Source organism: Talpa occidentalis, unplaced genomic scaffold, assembly GCF_014898055.3.
Source record: "Talpa occidentalis isolate TD23 unplaced genomic scaffold, MPIMG_talOcc4v2.1, whole genome shotgun sequence".
In the NCBI taxonomy this organism is placed as follows: domain Eukaryota; kingdom Metazoa; phylum Chordata; class Mammalia; order Eulipotyphla; family Talpidae; genus Talpa; species Talpa occidentalis.
Genome location: NW_026555331.1, coordinates 73,715,852 through 73,736,467, shown reverse-complemented (window position 1 = coordinate 73,736,467; position 20,616 = coordinate 73,715,852). Strand labels below are relative to the sequence as shown.

The window sequence follows — 20,616 nt, the reverse complement described above, 5'->3', positions numbered from 1 at the left end:
ACCACTACCTCACACCATACACAAAAATCAACTCAAAATGGATTAAAAGAACTAGACATAAGACCTGAACCATAAATATATAGAAGGAAATATAGGCGAAACACTACGTGATTTGCACATCAAAGACATCTTACAGACACATCACCCAAAGCAGTGATAGTGAAGGCAAAGATAAACAGCTGGGACTACATCAAATTAAAGAGCTTCTGCACAGCAAAAGAGACAATAACAAAAACAAAGAGAAACCCCACCAACTGGGAGAACATTTTTGCACCCAACACTAATGATAAAGGACTGATCACAAAAATCTGCAAAGAGCTGACGAGACTCAACAACAACAAAGAAAATAATCCAGTCAAAAAATGGGCAGAAGAGCTAAAAGAAACTTCTCTGAAGAGGAAATGCAAATGGCCAACAGGCATATGAAAAAATGTTCAACATCACTTGTCATCAGGGAAATGCAAATCAAAACTACCATGAGATACCATCTTACACCAGTGAGAATGGCACATATTAAAAAAACTAGCAACAACAAATGTTGGCGAGGGTGTGGAGAAAAAGGAACTCTTCTGCACTGTTGGTGGGAGTGCAAACTGGTCCAACCACTATGGAGAGCTGTGTGGAGATTTCTGGACCTACTAAACATAGAGCTTCCATATGATCCAGCAATTCCACTCCTAGGTATTTACCCAAAGGACACAGAAACATCAATTCCAAAGAACACCTGCACCCCTATGTTTACAGCAGCACTGTTTACAATAGCTAAGCTTTGGAAACAACCCAAATGCCCAAAAATAGATGACTGGATCAAGAAGATGTGGTACATATATACCATGGAATATTACTCAGCATTCAAAAAAGATAAACACATGCAATTTGCAGCAACATGGATGGCGCTGGAAGGGATCATGCTCAGCGAAATAAGCCAAAAAGAAAAAGAAAAATACCGGATGGTCTCACTCATAACAGGAATCTAGAAAACTTAAATAAGGGACCAGGAAAATGAATAACTATAAGAAAGTGAAAATCAAAATCAACAAAAAACTATGAACCAGAGACACTTTTAGGGGGCGGGGCGGGAGGGGAGGGATTGGGGTCAGAATGGGGGGGCTGCAATTGTATGGGGAATATAACAATAAAATTTATTATTTAAAAAAAAAAAAAAGAATAAACTTTAAAAACTAATCCTTGAGGGCCTCTCCTGATGGCGCAGACGGTTGAGTGCAGTGCTGTGAAACTGTCGGCAGCCTCTGCAGTGCCGGTTCAATCCCAGCCAGCAAGGTCCCACATGGCGAGCAGACCTCTTCTTTCTTGCCTGCTGCTCCCCTCAGCAGTGTATTTCGTCATTCTGCCTGTCCTGTTCCCCGCTCTGTCTCTGGTGAATACCCTCACCCTCCTGCACATATGGCCTCTACCCCAGTTCTTGTATAAATAAATAAATAAAACTTTAAAAAAAACAAAACAAACAAAAACTAATCCTTGATATCCGACTACAGAACTAAAGCACCAAGCGTGAAGGAAGAGTAATAACAAAGGGGGATGGAAGTACAATGCTTGTGGTGATGGAGTATGGGTTGGGTGCACTATAATGGCAATACTTGATGGGCATATCCTAATATTACCTCAATTAAAAATAATTTTAGGGCCTCCCCTGGTGGTGCAGCGGGTGAGTGCTGGGCTGAGAAGCTGCCCGCAGCCTCTGCAGCACCAATTCGATCCCTGCCCACCAGTGAGGGTCCCACATGGCGTGCAGACCTCTCCTGCTGCGCCCACTGCTCCCCTCAGCAGTGTATTTCATCGGTCTGCCTGTTCTGTTCCCCTCTCTGGTTCTGGTGAATTCTCTCACCCTCCCGTGCTTCTGACTGTACCCAGTGCTTGTATAAATAAATAAATCTTTAAAAAAAATTTTTTGAAAAGAAAATTCAATGCAAACTACACTAAGTAACTATACAAATATTCTACACTATATGATCACTCATATATACCCCTCTATCTACATTATACACTCAACAAAAGAAGTAACACTATCACTATTAGCAGATTCCACTAAAAAAATTTCACATTAGAAATAAATCTCTATTGAAAAGTGGCAGATTACAAAATCAACATATAAAAGTCTATTACATACCTATGTACAAATAATGAACTGGAAGAGAAGGATATCAAGGAAATAATCCCATTTACAGTAGCATCAAAAAGTATGAAATAGCCAGGCATAAACAAAACAGGGAAGATGTAATACCTATCCAATAAAAATTTTAAGACATATCAATGCTCATGGTTTGAAAGAATTAACATTGTTAAAATGTCCATCTCATTGAAAGCAATATATAGATACAATGGAATTACTATCAGTATTTCAATGGATGTTTCCAAGAAACAATGAAAATATAACTGATATTTATGTGGAAATATGAAAGACCCTAAACAGTCAAATCAATGTTGAAAAAAAGAATAGTGAAATTGAGGTATTACACTCCCAGAGTTCAAACTATACTACAAGACTGTATTAAAAAAGCAGTATGCTATTCGAACAAAAGCAGACATAGAAACTAAATGAATAAAAACTGCAGAAATGAAACCATACCTGCATGGAAAATTATGGCTAAAGGTATGATAAAGTAGCTAAGGGTATACAATGGGGAAAAAACAAATCGTGCTGGGAAAACTGGACACACACAGCAGAAAAATGTAACTAGAGACATCTCTCTCACAATATAGAAAAATTAACTTAGAAATTAATGAAAAACTTGGATTTAAGACATGAAACTATAAAATACATAGAAGAAAAGAAAACAGGCAAAAATCTCCATGACATTGCCTTCAGTGATGTCTTTAGGAACTGGACTCTAACAAGGGAAACAAAAACAAAAATAAACAAATGGGACTACATCAAACTGCAAAACTTGTGCACAATTGCATGAACTATCACTAAAACAAGACACCTTAGTGAATGGGAGAAAATATTTACACATCGTACATCTCACAAGAGGTTAATATCCAAGATCTACAAGTATCTCATACAACTAAAAAGAAAAAAAAGAAAAAGAAAAAATGCGAACAAATAACCCAATTAAAAACAGTCAAAAGAGTTAAAGATTGGGCCTCCCCTGGTGGCGCAGCGGTTGAGCGCTGGGCTGAGAAGCTGCCCACAGCGTCTGCAGCGCCGATTTGATCCCCGGCCACCAGCGAGGGTCCCACATGGCGCGCAGACCTCTCCTGCCCATCCACTGCTCCCTTCAGCAGTGTATTTCGTCAAGTCTGCCTGTTCTGTTCCCCGCTCTGGCTCTGGTGAATTCTCTTACCCTCCCGCGCTTCTGACTGTACCCAGTGCTTGTATAAATAAATCTTCAAAAAAAAAAAAAAAGAGTTAAAGGTATTTCGCAAAAGATGTATAGATGGTCAACAATTGAAAAAAATATTCAACATGAAATGCACAAAATTCTAAATCAAAACCTCCTCACTCCCATTGAAATGGCCCATTAAACGAGAAAAGAGCAACAACAAATTTTTGCAAGGGTGTGGAGAAAAGGAATCCTTCCTTATATGCTGTTGGTATAAATGTAAACTGCTCATGCCCCTATGGAAAACAGCATGGATATCTTACCATAGAGCCAGTAATTCCACTCTTTGGCATCTATTCAAATAAATACAAACACACGAATTTAAGGGATATAATGCAAATGCCCCAACTTAAGGGATATATACATTCCTGTGTTCATTGAAGCACTATTTACCTAGCCAAGTTATGGAAACAAACTAAGTGCCCAGCTACAGATAAATGGATTAAGCATAAGTATTCCCTGTATATTCAGCTATTAAAACTATTCAGCATAATAGGTATTCAGCTATTAAAAACAAAAGCACAAAAAAGATGAACTCCTGCCATGTGACTTATGTGGATGGAACTAAAGGACATTATACTACATGAAATAAGTTAGGAGGAAGACAAATAGCAGATGATTTCACTTATATATAATCAAAGAAACTGACAAAACAAAACAAACCCTAAGAATATGACTGTAGAATTAAGATTACTATAGCGAACTGAGATTACTATAGTGATTGGAACAAAGTGAGAAGGGGGCATAACAGTCTGTGGGAAAGGACTATGGGTGCTTTGGTGATGATTTGTGGTCTAGTAATATACAGCTAAGGATATATGAGGCTATTCCCCTAAATCATATAGTGTCATAAACCAATATTGAACTACACGGTGTAACGTATATTTCAATAAAAGAATCAGGGTCAAGATCTGGGTCCCTCTGATGGTATCAAGGAGCTGGTGAGCATCGGTGACACAGTAAGTGACAGGGTAAGATTCAAGTTCAGTTTCATATCAGTATGTGCATGAATTTGGGTCATGAGAGTCAGGTACATAATCAAGTACAGCTGAGGTTCAGCTATATTTGATAAGCAATTAGGATAAGCAGTAGTTATAGAGTGAAATTCTGTCAAAGTCATGCTCTGAGGGTCATAACTTCAGGTCAGTTTGTAGTAAGGTGAGAATCAAGAGGGAGAGGGTCAAATGCAAATCAAAAGTTAGGTTCAAAGTCAGAAACAGTGGCAGAGTAAAGGTGAAAAGGATCAAGGTCTGGGTCAGAGTCAGGTTTTGATTTTTGTCTTCAGGGTGTCAAAGGACTTAAATGTCATTTTTCAGGGTTGTTGAATAGAGTGAGAGTCAGATTTAAATGACTTCCAGATTCATAGTCAAGATCACAAGAATCTGGATGACGATCATTTTCAAAATCAAAGCAGGCACCAAGTTTAGAGTTAAAAATGAAGTTAGTCAGGGTCATGCTAAAGGAGAGTAGAATGAAGTTTTCAAGGAGAAGTTCATATTGTGAGCAGGGTTACAGTAAACATGAGGGTCATACTCAGGATCAAGGTCATGAGTCAAAGTTAGTGCCAGAGACAGGATCAAGGAAGGGTCCAAGTGGATCCTGAGTAAAGTGAGGTTGAGAGTATAGGTCAAGCTGTGGGTAAGGTCAGGGGGAGCATTACTATCAATGAGAACAAGGTCCAGCGTGAGAATCAGGGTCAGGATTAGGGCAAGTTCAAATTAAGGGTATTAGTCATGGTGAAGGTATCAAATTCAAGTTGAAGGTCAGTAATCCATGGCTAATCACCAGCAGTACATGTAGCTTTGCAGATGTTGCTTTCTGAAACACTCTCCCCCATTTACTTGCATGTCTCTCTCTCATACCTGTCTGGAATCTCCAATGCTGCCTAACCGTCCTTGAACTCTCCTAAGAGATACAAGTGCCATAAAGGCAAAGAGCTTGCAAATAATTTTTGTTCTTTGATGGATTCCAAGCACTTAGAAGACAACCAGATTCAGAGTAGGTGCTCATTTATAAACTTGTTTCATCAATGATGAGTATGCATTAAAGTAGTTCTGGAAAAAAAGTACATCTGGAAATGAAATACAAAAAACTGTTCAGTTCATGGTTCTCCTTGGGGTGGAATTACAACAAAGTTTCATGATTAATTTGATACATGTCCATATTTCTCTTTTGAAAAATTAACACTATTGGGCCTCTCTGGTGGCTTAAGGGGTTGAGCGCCTCACTGTGAAGTAGTTTGCAGCCTCTGCAGCACAAGTTCGATCCCCAGCTGCCCAGGGAGAAACCCACATGGCAAGGCAGACCTCTCCTGTCTTGCCCCACTGCCTGCCTCAGCAGTGTATTTCGGTCGATCTGCCTGTCCTGTTCCCCGCTCTGTCTCTGGTGGATCCTCTCACCCCCCACATCTCTGGTCTGTACCACAGCTCTTGTATGCATAAATAAATAAATCTTTAAAAAAAAAACAAAACAAAACACTATTACTTTATAATCACCAAAACTGAATCTTTCAATTTTGAGAAGAAACAAAGAAAAGTCCCTGATACTGTTTGATACAAGTTTGTAATTGAATGATAGCTACTAACTAAACCTCAAACAACTGGCAGTTATCCCAGGAGCTCTGGGGCCTCAAAGAAACCCTATTCTAGTTTCCTCATCCTAAGAGTAAAGACACACTGAAAAGTAAAAAGTAAGTTCTATTTATTTAGTGGCACTTTGAAAACAAAGCCTGAGTACTTCTCCATTTATACTCCCCCCCGCCTTCCTGGTGTTTCTGTCCCCTGAAGAAGAGAGCTTGTTGCAAAAAAAAAAAAATAAAATAAAAAAAAAAGCGGGGGTGCGGGTTGGGGTTATCTAGATGTACTTATACACAATTTTTGAGGGCACAGTTTGGAGGTACAGACGCACAGGACACTTGTAAAAGTGAGAGAGCAGAGTTTCACTGTAGCCAATGAGGAAGTAAAACTTGTGTGCAGGCAGCTGTCTCAGCACCAGGGCACAAATCTCCACCTGGTTGGCCCGGCGCTTTAGGATAAGCTGGTCAGCCAGGCACCCTGGGAAGGTGCCCATCATGAATTTTCGCAGGAAAACATCTTCCACAGTTCGCTCTGCAGCATGGTCCTCCCCATCCAAGTTACCTGAAGAAAAAACACCACAGGGTTGGCAAAAGCTCCAGAGATAACATCCAAGAGTACTAGGCACTCAACTCTAGCTCCCAGCAGAGTCTCTTTAATTCTATCTATGGAATGAGAATAACACTTTTAAGTTCAAAATGTTATTTTACTAAATTCTCAAACCAATCTTGTGAAGTAGATACCATCAACTTTGTTTTACAATAGACGGAAGAAGCCTTAATTAGGCCACAAAACTCGGATGACTCCTCCATGTCTAGCTCTTTTCTTACACTTGACTGCCTTAAGAAAGCACTGGTCAACCTATAGGCCTGAAAGACGAGATCACACCTACCTATCATGGCTTCAATCAGCACATGCCTTGTGTGGACCTGGAACCCCTACCTCTCTTACATTATCTTTTAAGAATCTTCATCCCTCACCCCCAACAGGACTTCGGAATCTGAAAAGGGTGGGACACGGGAATCTGTATGCTAAGTAAGTTCTTTAAATAGATGTATTTTAAATATCCAAGTTGAGAACTATCATACAGAATAAAATACAGTTGATTCTTATTAATTCAAAGTAGTCATTTTCTAAAAACAAACCATGAACAATGAATTAGAGACTACAGAACCACTACTCCTAGGAGAAATACAGGGTTAAGTTTCTATAAGTCTTGGTTACACTATTTTTGCTAAAAGTTCAATACATAAACTTTGTTTTCACGTGTGTTTATTTAAGCACAACTTGTTTAATATATGTGCTTAATTACCACTGAAATCTTTGTCTAGAGCCTCCCTGGTGACTAGGGGTTAGGGCTCAGCACTATCACTACCATGGCCTGAGTTCCATCCCAGCCAGGTGCAGCAGGCCTCTCCTGTTTCGCCTACTGCTCCCCTCAGAAGTGTATTTCAGTGGATCTGCCTGTTCTCCTTCCTACTTTGTCTCTGGTGAATCCTCCTTCCATCCCACCTCTGGCTTATACACCAGTTCTCCTACCAAAAAAAAAAAAACAAAAAAAAAACAAACAAAAAAAAACTTTGTCTATAATCCATGTCTGAAGGAAGCTCAACTAACATGCAAAATTTCTCTGTAAGGCACACCACAGTCTTCTTGTCCATAAGAACAGTGGGCAGGACTTTACTGTGATAGGCTATTTTAAGCAGTGGAATGCACAAACTTGAAAACAGATCTCCAAAGAACACTTGTTTATAGTATGAAAGCTTAAAGAGGAAGGTCAGTTGATCAATGTGGCAGCAAAGAAATGCTACGAGTAAGTTCTCCCATAAAACCAATTAATAGGGTGGTCTTGGTGCCATCAGGGGGAAATCAGGTACCTCCACAGCCACCCTCTGAACTGGAGAGAGGGAGGGCCCCGATATGGACTCAGCAGGGAAGTGCATCCTGAAAAAGCCACCACAGGCCTCCAGTGCCTGGCCACCTGAGCTGTGGAACTGGGGCACATGTCAGCCATCCACGTAAACTGCAAAGACCAGGAAGGTGCAGTCTCTGCACCATCAGCGGGGGAAGTCAGGGACCCCCACAACCACCCTCTGGACTGGAAGGAGGGAGAGCCCTGAAACAGACTCAGCAGGGAAGTGCATGCTGAACAAAGCCACTGCAGACCTTTGACGCCTTCCTACCTGAGCTACGGAACCTATCTGAACTAGGGCACAGGATTCGTCATCAAATTGAACTGCAGGCACACCAGGAAAGCATGGCCCTTGCGCTATTGTTGCAAGGCAAGAACCCCACAATCCCCTTTGGGAACCCAGAGAGAGATGACTCAAAAAACGAACCGAGGGAACCCATGATCCCCTTGTGGAAATGAGTAATTACAGAGGGAAGGAATCTTCAGCGACAGCATCCACCAAAATACCTATGATATCACTACTTCATGGAGATTGAAATACACATTATTGGAAGACTACTGGGTCAATGTGGAGAACAAGGAAGAAATTAAAAAATACCTTGAGATGAGTGATGATGAGGACACAACTCTTCAGAACATATGGGACATAGGCAAAAGCAGTTATAAGAAAATACATAGCAATACAGATTCACATCAAGAAACAAAAAAGAACAACCTAACCCACCACCTTAAAGAACTGAACAACAACAAAAATATCCAAAAGACAGAAGACGAAAGGAAATAATAAAAATCAAAGCAAAAATAAATGAAATAGTACCTAAGAAAACAATTCGAAAGATAAATGAAACTAAAAGTTAGTTCTTTGAAAAAATAAACTAGACAAACCCCTACTCAGGTTCACAAAAAACAGGAGACAACACAAATAGGATCATACATGAAAGAGGAGACATCACAACAGACACAGCAGAAATCAAAATAATCAAAAATTACTATGAACAGTTATATTCAAACAAATTCAACAATCTAGAAGAAACAAATTCTTACAACTTTACAATCATCCAAAGCTAAATAAAAAAGAAATAAAATAGCTAAACATACCAATTACAAGCACTGCAATTGAAACAGTAATCAAAACCCTCCCCCCAAAAACAAAAGCCCAGGACCAGATGGATTTACAAAAGAATTCTACCAAACGTTCAGCAATGAACTAGTGCCTACACAAACGCCTTCAAAAAATTGGAAAAGAAGGGATAATACCAAACACGTTCTATGAAGCCAATATTACACTAATCCACAAGTGAACAAGCACGTCACCAAAAAAGAAAACTACAGGCCAATCTCTAATGAATACTGATGCAAAGATCTTCAACAAAATCCTGCTGACCTGAATCCAACAATGCATCAATAAGAATTCACCACGACCAAGTAGGATTTATTTAGGGGACACAAGGATGGTTCAACATTGGAAAAGCAATTATTTGTTGATGCTGAGAAAGCAGTTGACAAAGTTAACATCCATTTAGGATAAAGGCCCTTGAAACTCTTGGGATAGAAGGAACATACTTCAACATAATGAAGGCCACATATGACAAGCCCATAGCCACTATCACTCTCAATGGTGAAAAGCTGAAAGCCTTTCCCTTAAGATTTGGAACCAGACAAGGATGTCCACTCTCACCACTGCTTTCTAATATAATGATGCAAGTCCTAGCCAGAGCAATAATTATGACAAGAGAAAGACATACAAGGAATCCAAGTAAGGAAAAAAGAAGTAAAACTATCACTATTGGCAGATGATATAATATACATAGAAAATCTTCACAGAAAAACTAATCAAAATAATCAACCACTTTAGTAAAATAGGACACAAAATCAACACACAAAAATTAGTAGCTTTCCTACATGCAAACATATATCTGAAGAAACCAGGAAAACCATCCCTTCTATAATTGAAACAACAAAAATCAAACACCTGGGAATAAACCTAACAAAAGAGACAGAGGACCTATACAAAGAAAATTATAAAACATTGCTAAAAGAAATAAAAGAAGACACAAAAAAATGGAAAGACATCCCCTGCTAAATGATCGGAAGAATTAACATTATCAAAATGGCCATCCTACCAATGGCAATTTACAATTTCAGTGCTATTCCAATAAAAGTTTCAATTATACTCTTCAAAGAAATAGAACAAATATTGACGAAATTTGTATTGAGCCACAAAAAACCCCAAATAGCCAGAGCTCTCCTGGAAGGAATGGAGGTATCACACTCCTAGACTTCAAACTATACTACAAGCCATAATAATTACAATAATATGGTACTGGAACAAAAACAGAAACACAGACCAATGGAACAGAATAGAAAGCCCAGAAATAAACCCACACTTATATGGACAACTAATCTTTGACAAAGTAACAAAGAATATGCAATGGAACATGGGCAGTGTGTTCAAAAAATGGTGTTGGGAAAACTAGACCACCACATGCAGAAGAAAGAAGAGACCACTACCTCTCACCATGCACAAAAATCAACTCAAAATGGATAAAAGATCTGGACATAAGACCTGAAAGCATAAAATATACAGAAGAAAATATAGGTAAAACACTATAAGACATACATCTCAGTAACATCTTTAAAGACTCCTCACACAAAGCAAAGGAAGTCAAAGAAAAGACAAACAACTGGGATTACATCAAATTGAAAATCTTCTGTACAGCCAAAGAGACATTAACCAAAACAGAGAGACACCCACTGACTGGGAAAAAATCTTTGCACTCTATACAACTGACAAGGAACTGATCACAAATATATACAAAGAACTCAGAAGACTGAACAAAAACAAAGTAAACAATCTAGTCAAGCAATGGGCAAAAGAACTTAAAAGACACTTCTCCAAAGAGGAAATGCAAATGGGAAACAAGCATATGAAAAAATGTTCAACATCCCTTATAATCAGGAAATGCAAATCAAAACCACAATGAGATACCACCTTACACCAGTAAGAATGGCACATATCAAAAAACTAGTAACAACAAATGTTGACAAGGGTGAGGAAAAAGGAACTCTCCTACATTGCTGGTGGGAGTGCAAACTGGTCCAACCACTATGGAAAGCTGTCTGGAGGGTCCTTAGTCTACTAAAAAATGGAGCTACCATATGACCCAACAATTCCACACATAGATATCTACCCTAAGGACACAAAAACATTGATTCAAAAGAATACCTGTACCTCTATGTTTATTGCAGCACTATTTATAACAGGTAAAACCTGGAAACAGATGCCCAAAAATAGATGACTGTATCAAGAAGATGTGATATATATACATAATGGAATACTATTCAGCAATCAAAAAAGATAAACTCATGCAATTCGCAGCAACGTGGTTGAAGCTAGAAGGAATTGTGCTCAGTGAAATAAATCAGAAGGAAAAAGAAAAATATCGGATGGTTTCACTTATAAGAGGAATATAGGGGAGCCAAATAATGTAATAGGGGAAAAAATAGTAATAATACAAAACAGAACAAAACAAAACAAAAACAGACAATTATAAATCAGAGACATCTTGCAGAGCAGGAGGGAGAGGCATCAGAGGGAGGAGGGAAGAGCACAAAGGACTATGGTGATGGTACATGGGTGCATTGGTGAAGGAAATTCTGTGCGTACTACACCTGAAAGGGGAGCAAACATTGTTTAAAAATGAACAATGATGTAAAAAATATGTAAATACACAATTAAAAAAAATGAAAGCTTAAAGATGGCAAGGCCATCTCTTCATCAAGAAACTCAGCTACAAAGCAAACCTGGGGTTGATGCTATGCCCATATCTGAGAAAGCACCAGATAAGGTAAATTTTAAGTATGGATTCTGAGAATAATGGAGGTCAAGTGAATATACCTGCAGAGAAAAAATTATGCCTCAGGGAAAACTACAATGTTTAGAATATACTCTTGGTCATCGCATTCTTGGTGGTTTCACTCCTTCATGGCCTCTGAGCTATTTTACATCTCTGTAAATGTTACAGAACTGATAACAATGCAAAATAATTCTTGTCTTTAGATATGAAAACAATTTCTGTTGTGGTCCAAATGAGTCCCTGCTCCCCATAGAAAAGGCCGGCTTTGTATGCCTTTCAAATAACATTCAACATTCCTTATCTAGATGTCTGCTTTTTTACTTCTCCTTTGAAGTTGTTTAACTTATCTTACTGGCCCATTGATAACTGAGGTTAATAAAGCCTCTGACAAGTGCTCATTTCGAGTTTATGTGACAGTCACGATTACGAATGCTTCCTTTCTTGGGGCCTGGTGTCAAATGGCCAGCTCCCCAAAAAGTCCTGGTTCTCTCCTGTCACAGATACAGGCATCATCTTCTTACCTGTGTGCTGGGAAAGCCAGGCCTTGCGATGGGCGATGTGGTGCGGCGCATGGGCCTCTTCGTAGGTCACTGGCTTGTCTCCCTTACCCACTCGAACTCGGGCCGCCCGGTTCTAGGGGAAAAACGGGGGGGCGTGGCTATGGCGCCCACCGCGCCCCGGCCGCGCTCTAGCCTGAGTCCAGGCCTACGGTTCTGGGCTCTCGCCTCGCCAACCAACATCCCTCGAGGCCGCCCCCAGGTCCCGGGTTTCAACCATCCCTCACCTAGGCCCCTCCTTACTCCTCACTCCTCCGGCACCTCCCAGCCCCCGAGTCACCTCCCCAAAGCCCCGGTCCCTCGCCGCGACCGCACTCACCTTGGCGCAAGCCGCGCTAGTGTGCAGGGTCCGCCTGGAGCAGGGCAGCGGGCGGATCCAGGACCGCATCTGTTGGGAGAAGGGGCGTGAGACATAAAGTAGGGCTTCCCAATTCCACCTCCAGGTTCGACCGGCATTGCCCACTAACCAGCTGCGCGACGGCGCCAGCGCGTAAAGCCGCCGCCATCTTAGGCCGAGCGGACAAGCGGAGACGCCGGAGCACCGCCCCGCACGCGAGGGGCGGGAGGCGGGGGGCGGTGCTGGGCAGGCGGCGATGTGGGGGCGGGGTGCTTGACGGCGAGCGGCGCGTGGGGGGCGGGGACTCTCCGTTGCCGGTGGGGAGACTGGGAGCTTGGTGGCGCTCCTCCAGGACTTTCTCCGCTGACTTATGCAGCTTAGCCTTGCCCTTTTCATCCCCGCTTTTGTGGTTGTTAACGTCCTGGGTTCAGATCCTGACATTTGATGAGCAAAACTAGGTAAGCAATGGGTGTCTTGAAGAGGGAGACGGTCTAGGGGGGAAATCTTAAACTTAAAAAAAAAGAAAAAGTAAACCCACAAATACCCACAAATGAAGAAAAAATGTGTTTTTGAAAGGGGAAAAAACCTGGGGGACTATGAGTCACTTTGTTAAGTTCACCACAAGCTTAGCTAGCAGAACACAACTCAAAATCAGACAGAAGGGGTAGGGCCTCCCCTGGTGGCGCAGCGGTTGAGCGCTGGCTGAGAGGCTACCCGCAGCCTCTGCAGCGCCGGTTCGATCCCCAGCCACCGGCGAGGGTCCCACCAAAAAAAAGAAGGGGTGAAGATAATAACAGGATTTATTTACAGAGGACTTGAGAAAGAGGAGAGCTGAGAGGAGAGATTATTGACTGGCATCTGGCCAGATGCTGTCTGTCCTACCACAGATTGTTCTACTGTGCAGAGATGGGGTGAATCTGTAAGTCGAAGAGTGAGAAGCACTCTCCAAGCCAGTGGGCAGTGCTAATAGCCAATTCCATGGTAGAAGATGGTGCTTTCCAACTTGTATCCTTTTAATGGGGTAAGGATGAGCTGCTGGGGAAAAGGGAGAGAACTGAGGATTTTTGGCAATATAACTACCAGAGCTTTTGGCTGGTAAACTACTGGGCTTTTGCTTGAGACTTCAACAGTCAAACATGTAGTGAGGAGAGGTATCTGTGGAGAAGCTGCCAGCTTAAACAGTGGTCTCTGCTCAGCAGATGCTATATGACGTAGATTGGCATCTGGATATATACCAGCCTGCAAATCCTCTTTCTATCCTCTCTCCCTCCTGTTGCCCTTTGTAGGGTAAGGTAAAAGGTATCAGGCTTTTCTGCTCTTCCGCCATCAGCATAGATGAGGGAGCCCTGTGATCCTGGGTGCATGCCTGATGGCGGGCACCTGAAGTGGGTACACCTGCGCTAAAAGACTGATAATATAAGGGTGGTGCAGCAGAGTGCGGTGTGGTGGTAGTGTGGTATTAAGGGTGGAGGAGTGGAGTGTACGAAGGAGTGTTGGAGCGACTACAAACCACGGCGAAGAGCATGTGGCTGCTAGAACTGTTCATAAACCTGCTCGGAATGGGTTGGTTGCTTTACACCTTTTTCTCACTCCCTGTGTAAATAAATCTGTTACAGTGCAAACCCCGATAAAAAATGGGGTTTCCTGACTGTGCATCCTCACCAGCGCGCTTAAAGGGCACTTATGAATGCTAAACTGCAGACACACACAAAAGGTTGATAAAAGGTTTTTTTACAAGGGAAGGGGGAATGGAGAAAGGAATAATTCAGGGAGAAAAAGAGGGACATAAGTTCATAAATGCGTCCTACCCGTTCCACTGACCGGAATCCCAATGACCAGCCAAGCTGGGAAAAACCTAACACACCTGTGGCCAAGCCAGCGAACTCCCAACCCCACACCCCCCAGTTAAATATCCAAACCGAGAGCCTAGTTGCTTAACTCCGCCCTCAGGTACTCGCAACCTTCCCTTTGGTAATCATGGGATTTGTAGTTCTCAGTGTTGTAAGGGTGGAGTCCACAAAGCCTGTATGGGGTTTGCTCAGGACATCCTTCACCCCTATCAAATCCTGTACTGGTGTTTCTCCCGATATGTCTGGTTTTGAAAGATTGTTTAACCAGGTCAACCCTGGTCCCCAGGGTTTACTCTGTTTTAGCCTGTCATCCTATGTGGGATGGGAGTCCATGGTGTAGTGGCAGGATGCCCACTAAGCAGGTTTTCTGATCCGGCAGATGGGCTAAAGGAGGAGTCCTGGAGCCATCAGTGGGTTTCTCAGGCTTTTGTTGAGCTGTTACATATAGAGCAGCAAAGAGGTACATGGCAAATAGGGGTGGGGGGGGGGCCAGGAGGACAGTAGGCCTCCAAGCCCCTGGCAAGTCTTCACTCTGGGCTTTTCTGGCTTCTTTCCTCCCCTTCTCTCTCTCCTGCCTTTTCTGCTTCTCTACTGCTTCTGCTTCTCTTGGCTGTTGGCACATTCCCGCATTTTTTTTTTTTTTTTGCAAGAACTGTTATAAAGCAAAGCTATTTGAATCATTAGGAGGGAGGGGAGCATATAGGGAGTGGAGGACCATGAGCTGAATGGTTTGCAATCATGTCTCTTTTAAGGAGATTCTTATTGGTCTAAGTCCAGATACTGCTGCCTCAAAACACCATTAGCGGCCTTCAGGTACCCAGTCTACTCAGGCACAACTGACTGGTTCACAGCATTCCTTACATAATTGTCTGTCAAATACGAGTATAGTTAATTTTCAGGAAACAACTAGGCAGTCATTTTTATCCTACAATGCAATTGGAGATTTTACTCAGGTGAGCAATGGAGGGTTGCGACAGAAGACCTCCCAGGTCTCAGTGGAACTTACTCAGTCTTACTCATCTGCAATTTCATCATCAGGGTATCTTTCTACTACAGAAATAAAAAGCTGCTCTAACATCAACTAAGATTCCCCTACCTTAAAATATTATTCCTCCTGTACAAACACTAAGCCATTCCAAACTTTTACATAACCAGAGTTCTGTAGTATTGTTAGGGGGAAATGATGTCCTGAGATAATCCCATACAGGCTTTGTGGACCCCACCCCCACTCCAGACTAAAGCCATCAAGACTCTGGGAAAGACAAATCCCATCACCACCAAGGGAGGGTGGCTGGGACCTGAGGGTGGAGTTGGGCAGCCAGGTTGGATATAAAAAACCAAACACGTGGGCCTTGGGCTCTCTCTCTGGCTCGCGATCGCTCGCCTCCTGGCTTCACCGCTCCTGGCTAGCGGCGAACTCTGAGAGCACCATTCCTGATTGGCGGATTGGGTAGGACTCATTTAAAACTTTGTCTCCCACTTTTCTCCCAGAGCTGTACATTTCCTCATTTCCCCTTCCCTTGTAAATAAACCTTTTATTAACCTTTCACGTGTGCCTGCAGTAGAGCATTGGTAAGTCCTTTTAAGCGCGCGGGTGAGGACCCACAGTCAGGCACCCCGTTTTGTATCGGGGTTGCTCTACAACAGTATTGGGCCAAGCGCAAATTTATTCTATAACACAGCTACCAAGCCTTTTATCAGTTAGTCAGTCTCAAAATTATGGTTAAGTTCAGCCACACATAATGTGCTATCTATTGTTCATTCACAGGTTTATAGGTCCAGCAAAGTTGAAAAATTGCCATCCTTATACAAAACATTGACTTTTTCTGGGTCATCTCAGACCACAACCTCTGAAAATCAGACGCTAAACCATCTATCTAGTCAGCAAGAGGTATTATCTTCAGTTACAAATGAGAATTACTCTGCTCAAACAAGGGATCTCTCTTCAGTTAGCCAGTCACAGAGTTATTCATCTGGTCACTAAACATCAGCTATTGAATAAAACAGGCTGCTGGCCCACCAGTCTTAATACTAACCCCTTCTCATTTCCTCCTTGCATAAATGAGTCTGCTGCTCTAATTAGAACACTCTCCGTTATCACTTGAAGGAAACCAAGGCCAATGTTAACACATTCCTTTAGTTGTTTTTATCTCTGAAGCCTCCCTAAACTCTTCAGAGGTCCCATCCTGCACTGTCCCTAAAACTGCCTAATTACCCTAACTTGCCCTATGTCTCATTCCTCCCCTTCTGCGAATGGAGCCCCTAACTGCAGTCAGGGAAAGGGGCATCGTTCTGATCAGTAACTGTTTCCTGCTGAAAGTGGGCGATGAGGGGAAACAAGGCTCCACTGCAGGGCGACGATCTAAGGGACCTGGAAAGGACAGTGGGGGCTTCATAGTTCGATGGTCTCCAGGCAAGAAATGGCCTCAGTGAAGGCATTGAGGATGTAAGGCCCAAGCAAGAGAAAAACAAAACAAAAGATTTTAGTTCAAGAGTGTTGAGGTTCAAGAGTAAGGAAGTCACAAATTCTTTTAACTTTAGTCATTAACAGGTCTAGGGCTCTAGGATTTCATACATACTTAAGTTTACTGTAGTTATCGAAATGTGGCCCTCTAAATGTTAGTACATAAAATGTTAAGTTTAAACATAATAAGGTAATCCTCCAAGATGAAGACTCAGGACATCAAAACTTTATTATTGCACCTATTTTTATAGAAAAATGGAAATTTTACATCATAATTTTCTCAAACATGAACAGACAAATTGCAAAATCACAGATTCACTGGTACCAACCAAAATTTACAATGAACAGTTTCTGTGAACCGATGCTCAACATCAATGCACAATGAGACCTGGCCATCTGTACTAGTGAGGGGGACAATTGACCAGTAGGTCAATCCAAAGAATTGGAGTAAGGCAGAGCAAGTGGCCCCTTATTTACCAAAAGATGATCTTTTTGTCTGCCACTTCTAGGGTCACCCGAGGCTTATCCATATAAACAATAAACAGGGGAGATTGTCTCACCTCTGGGCTTCTTCAGAGAAGGTCTTCTCCTGCACCGGGTTCTTCATCAGAGGCAGCTGACCGTCAAGCCTGTCCTCCCATCCTGGCCCGTGGTTTGGACTGGCCCCCTCCCTCTCTGGAGAGTGGGACAGTCCCTCCTTTCAGTGCCCTGTACAATGGCACTGAAGGCATGGCCCTGGGGACAGCATCTTGCAGCTGAGGTGTCCTGGTTGCTGGCAGTGGAAGCCCATTGAGAGGTTGAGGTCCCGAATGCCCTAGGGCACATGGGGCCTTGGGTGAGTGAGTCTGAGGTGGCAGAGTACTGTGATGGCAACTGCCATTTATTGGGCTTTTTTTCTTGCCTTTTTCCCGTTCTTTTTGTCTAGCCAGTCCCCTCTATATTACTGTAGGCCTTGAAGTCCGTGTCTAAAAGTGTTAAAAGGATTTTAGGCCCGTAATTTAGTCTCAGGAGCCTGCACCTGATGTCAGAACAAGGATGGCTAAAACATACATATTTTAATCACACATTTTTATAGGTTTTATACAGTCTCTATAAAATAGAGACTGGAGACCACTTGGATATTAAGTGACACCAAAACAGTGAATAATATTTTCCCAATTCTGAACAATTAAACATTATAAAATTTTCCTCATATAGTGTCAACATATAATACTGGAGAGAAAAATACAGGAAACACAAAAGTTATTATGCTGCCTCTCTTGTGAAGAAGCTAACTAGTTTTCTACCATTCCTGTCATTAACTATAAAACAGGTGTTTGATATAAATCATTTTACTTTACCTTGTTCACCTGCCCTGTGTCTAAAATGCTACTATTTCCCACATACACACTTTTGCATATAACACCTCTTTGCCAGGGGCACATGGGATAAAATAGTTGGTTCTTTTTAACCAAGCAATGAATAGGCAATTGCCAAAATCCAGTAATGCATTACCAAAAAGACAAGGGATTTCATAAAATACAAAACTGAAACTTTTAAATTTACTTAAGAAGCTAAAATTTTTATACTAATTTTTAACCAGAGTCCAGACTATTAAAAACAATTATAACATTATACAGTTTATAGAGTCAAGGCCAAAATACAGAGATACAGGACTCCTGGGAAAAGAATTTAAAACACACACAACAGTATAAGGTACTACCTTCACTTTACTTGTATTCGTAATATCTGTTTATCATCTCTTTAGACTGCACAACTTAGACACATTTTTTAATTTAGTTGAGATGACATTAAACTTAGTTTCCTTACAATAAGGAACAAAATGTAAACCTGAAAGTTCAGTAAATAGTTAACAATTTTTAATTACTAAACTTAGCAAAACCTTAGTTTAGTTTTAGTTTTTCCTTAAAACTGGTATTTTAAGTCAACTTCAGAGTTGCCACTATACCAATTTTATATACCAAGTTTTTTTTTGTTTTTTTTTTTAGGCAAGCATTAAAGATATAAAGATAGGCAAGCACTCACAGGGCAGTGAGAGGGGCAGCCCAGACCCCGCAAACCTGCCTGTTCTAAATAGGTTCTGCCATCAGCTGCATCAACACAAAATGTATGAGACTTTAATGGGAAGGAGCTTTAATACAACTAGGAAACAATGCAGGAAAGGCAAAGAATTTAGTTTCTAAATTAAGCACCCAAAGTTACCCGTTCCCTCATGGGTAAAACTCTGTCCAAATGGGATTGGCCCAGAGCAAGTCCCCAAAGCCTGCCACAAGTCTAAAGCATCTTCCAGTGGGGACCCACAGAAAAGGGTTAGAAACAACCAGACAAGCCCAGAAGGAAAAGAGCAAAATCAAAATCAAGATAAAAGTTGCCATTGTCTCCTCCCCCCAGGTCTCAGCCACATCTGTGTCACCCAGTCCACGACCAAAAGACAAGCGCAGTTTCTTCACGTGTCTCTAGGCTCCATGCATCTCCTTTAGGTCTCCTTCTGAATCTTCATCCTTCTTTCTTCCTCCCTCCCTTGGGTGGGGCAGGGAACCTGGAACCTCCCCCTTTCCTGGGGACCACCTTGTTACAGGTAGATTTGACAAAAGCAAGAAAGAAAAGAAAAAAAAAATAGACACCTAATACCATATACATTTTTCCAGTAACTTGTCCATATGGCTTTAGATGTTACCTTGAATTTTGCAAAGAAGTCTAGTCATTTACTGGGAGAATATATATTTTTTTCCAAGGGAAAAAGACAAGTAGATCAGTCTTCCTGGAACAAGACCTTATCAAGAGAAGTAAAGGCTAGAAGTAAGTTTGTTTGTTAGCATAGGCCAGGTTAATTATTATTTTCCTCGTACAGCACAAGAAAACACACTTAAACAGAGAAAAGCACCAATTTTTTTTATTAACACTCAAATCTTAAGGCATGTATGCTCTAAACCATTAAATTTTGAATTAGCTTTTCTTCACAATTTTAGATTGCAATTTCAAAATTTAGGATTTTTTTTTTTATAGGCGCCATTTATAATTAATCCTCCAGAGGCAAAAAGCAAGAACAAAGAGATCTCTTAATTTTCATTTAAAATTTTTGGCCATGTGCACTAATTTTAAGAAACAGTTATTTTGCCAATATTTGCAAAAACACTGAGAAACTACAATTTAGTAAACTTCAGTTCTGTAGTAACAATTTTTTTTAAAGTTTGACACATCCATTTAGGCAAGTTTTTAAATCCTTTTTATATCAAGCAGGTTTTTAATAACATAGAAGTTAGAATCCTTTCATAGAACAAGTATTCAATTTTAACCCTTACTTAAAACCTAGGGTCCAACAAAGTCCACAATTTCAAAGTTAAGCAGTTTGTACTAACTTTCTTAGATAAGAAAAACATTTTGAGTTTGTATTTTTAAGTAATTATTATTTGGCTTTACATTGTTTTAGTTCTGTCTCACTGAGACCAAGCACATTTTTAAGACAAAAGACTTTTTGTTGTTGTTGTTCAGACAAAGAAACTCTCTCTGCCCTATAAACTTTTTCTGCCATACATGGCTTCACTAATCCCCACCTTGGGTCTGTGAAGTCTGCCCAGGGTGCAATAAATTTTCCTCTCCCTTGAGAAATTCAGCCTGGCTTTCCTTTTCTTTACTTTAGCAAGTGCAAAGTAACTCAGCAGGCTTTGGGTTTTTTGTTTGTTTGTTTGTTTTTAAGGTGGACAAAGGGAGCATCTAATCCC

The 20,616-nt window shown here is 41.2% G+C and overlaps 1 protein-coding gene and 1 long non-coding RNA gene across 3 annotated transcripts in view; one reads left to right on the top strand and one right to left on the bottom strand.

The window, feature by feature from the left end:
* Positions 1–3,325: 3,325 nt before the first annotated feature.
* On the bottom strand, positions 3,326–12,774 carry MRPS24 (mitochondrial ribosomal protein S24). Its single transcript, XM_037510510.2, has 4 exons — positions 12,711–12,774; positions 12,563–12,631; positions 12,208–12,319; positions 3,326–6,481 (listed from the first exon to the last, which is right to left on the bottom strand). Exons 1-4 carry the CDS (start codon positions 12,747–12,749, stop codon positions 6,198–6,200), a joined length of 504 nt encoding a protein of 167 aa, XP_037366407.1. The 5' UTR covers positions 12,750–12,774; the 3' UTR covers positions 3,326–6,197.
* A 113-nt stretch (positions 12,775–12,887) lies between these two features.
* Positions 12,888–20,616, top strand: part of LOC119241597 (uncharacterized) — a 29,245-nt gene continuing 21,516 nt past the window's right edge. For both annotated transcript variants that reach the window (XR_008550659.1, XR_005124340.2), the window contains exon 1: positions 12,888–13,038. This is a non-coding gene — a long non-coding RNA (uncharacterized LOC119241597). The remainder of the gene's footprint in view (positions 13,039–20,616) is intronic.

What these genes read in the sequence shown, in the direction of transcription:
- MRPS24 (XM_037510510.2), bottom strand. Translation starts at nt 12,749, where the DNA reads ATGGCGGCGGCTTTACGCGCTGGCGCCGTCGCGCAGCTG. An exon ending in CTGGCGCCGTCGCGCAGCTG is followed by an intron (nt 12,632 to 12,710) that starts GTTAGTGGGCAA and finishes TTCTCCCAACAG; the next exon opens with ATGCGGTCCTGGATCCGCCC. An exon ending in CTAGCGCGGCTTGCGCCAAG is followed by an intron (nt 12,320 to 12,562) that starts GTGAGTGCGGTC and finishes TTTTTCCCCTAG; the next exon opens with AACCGGGCGGCCCGAGTTCG.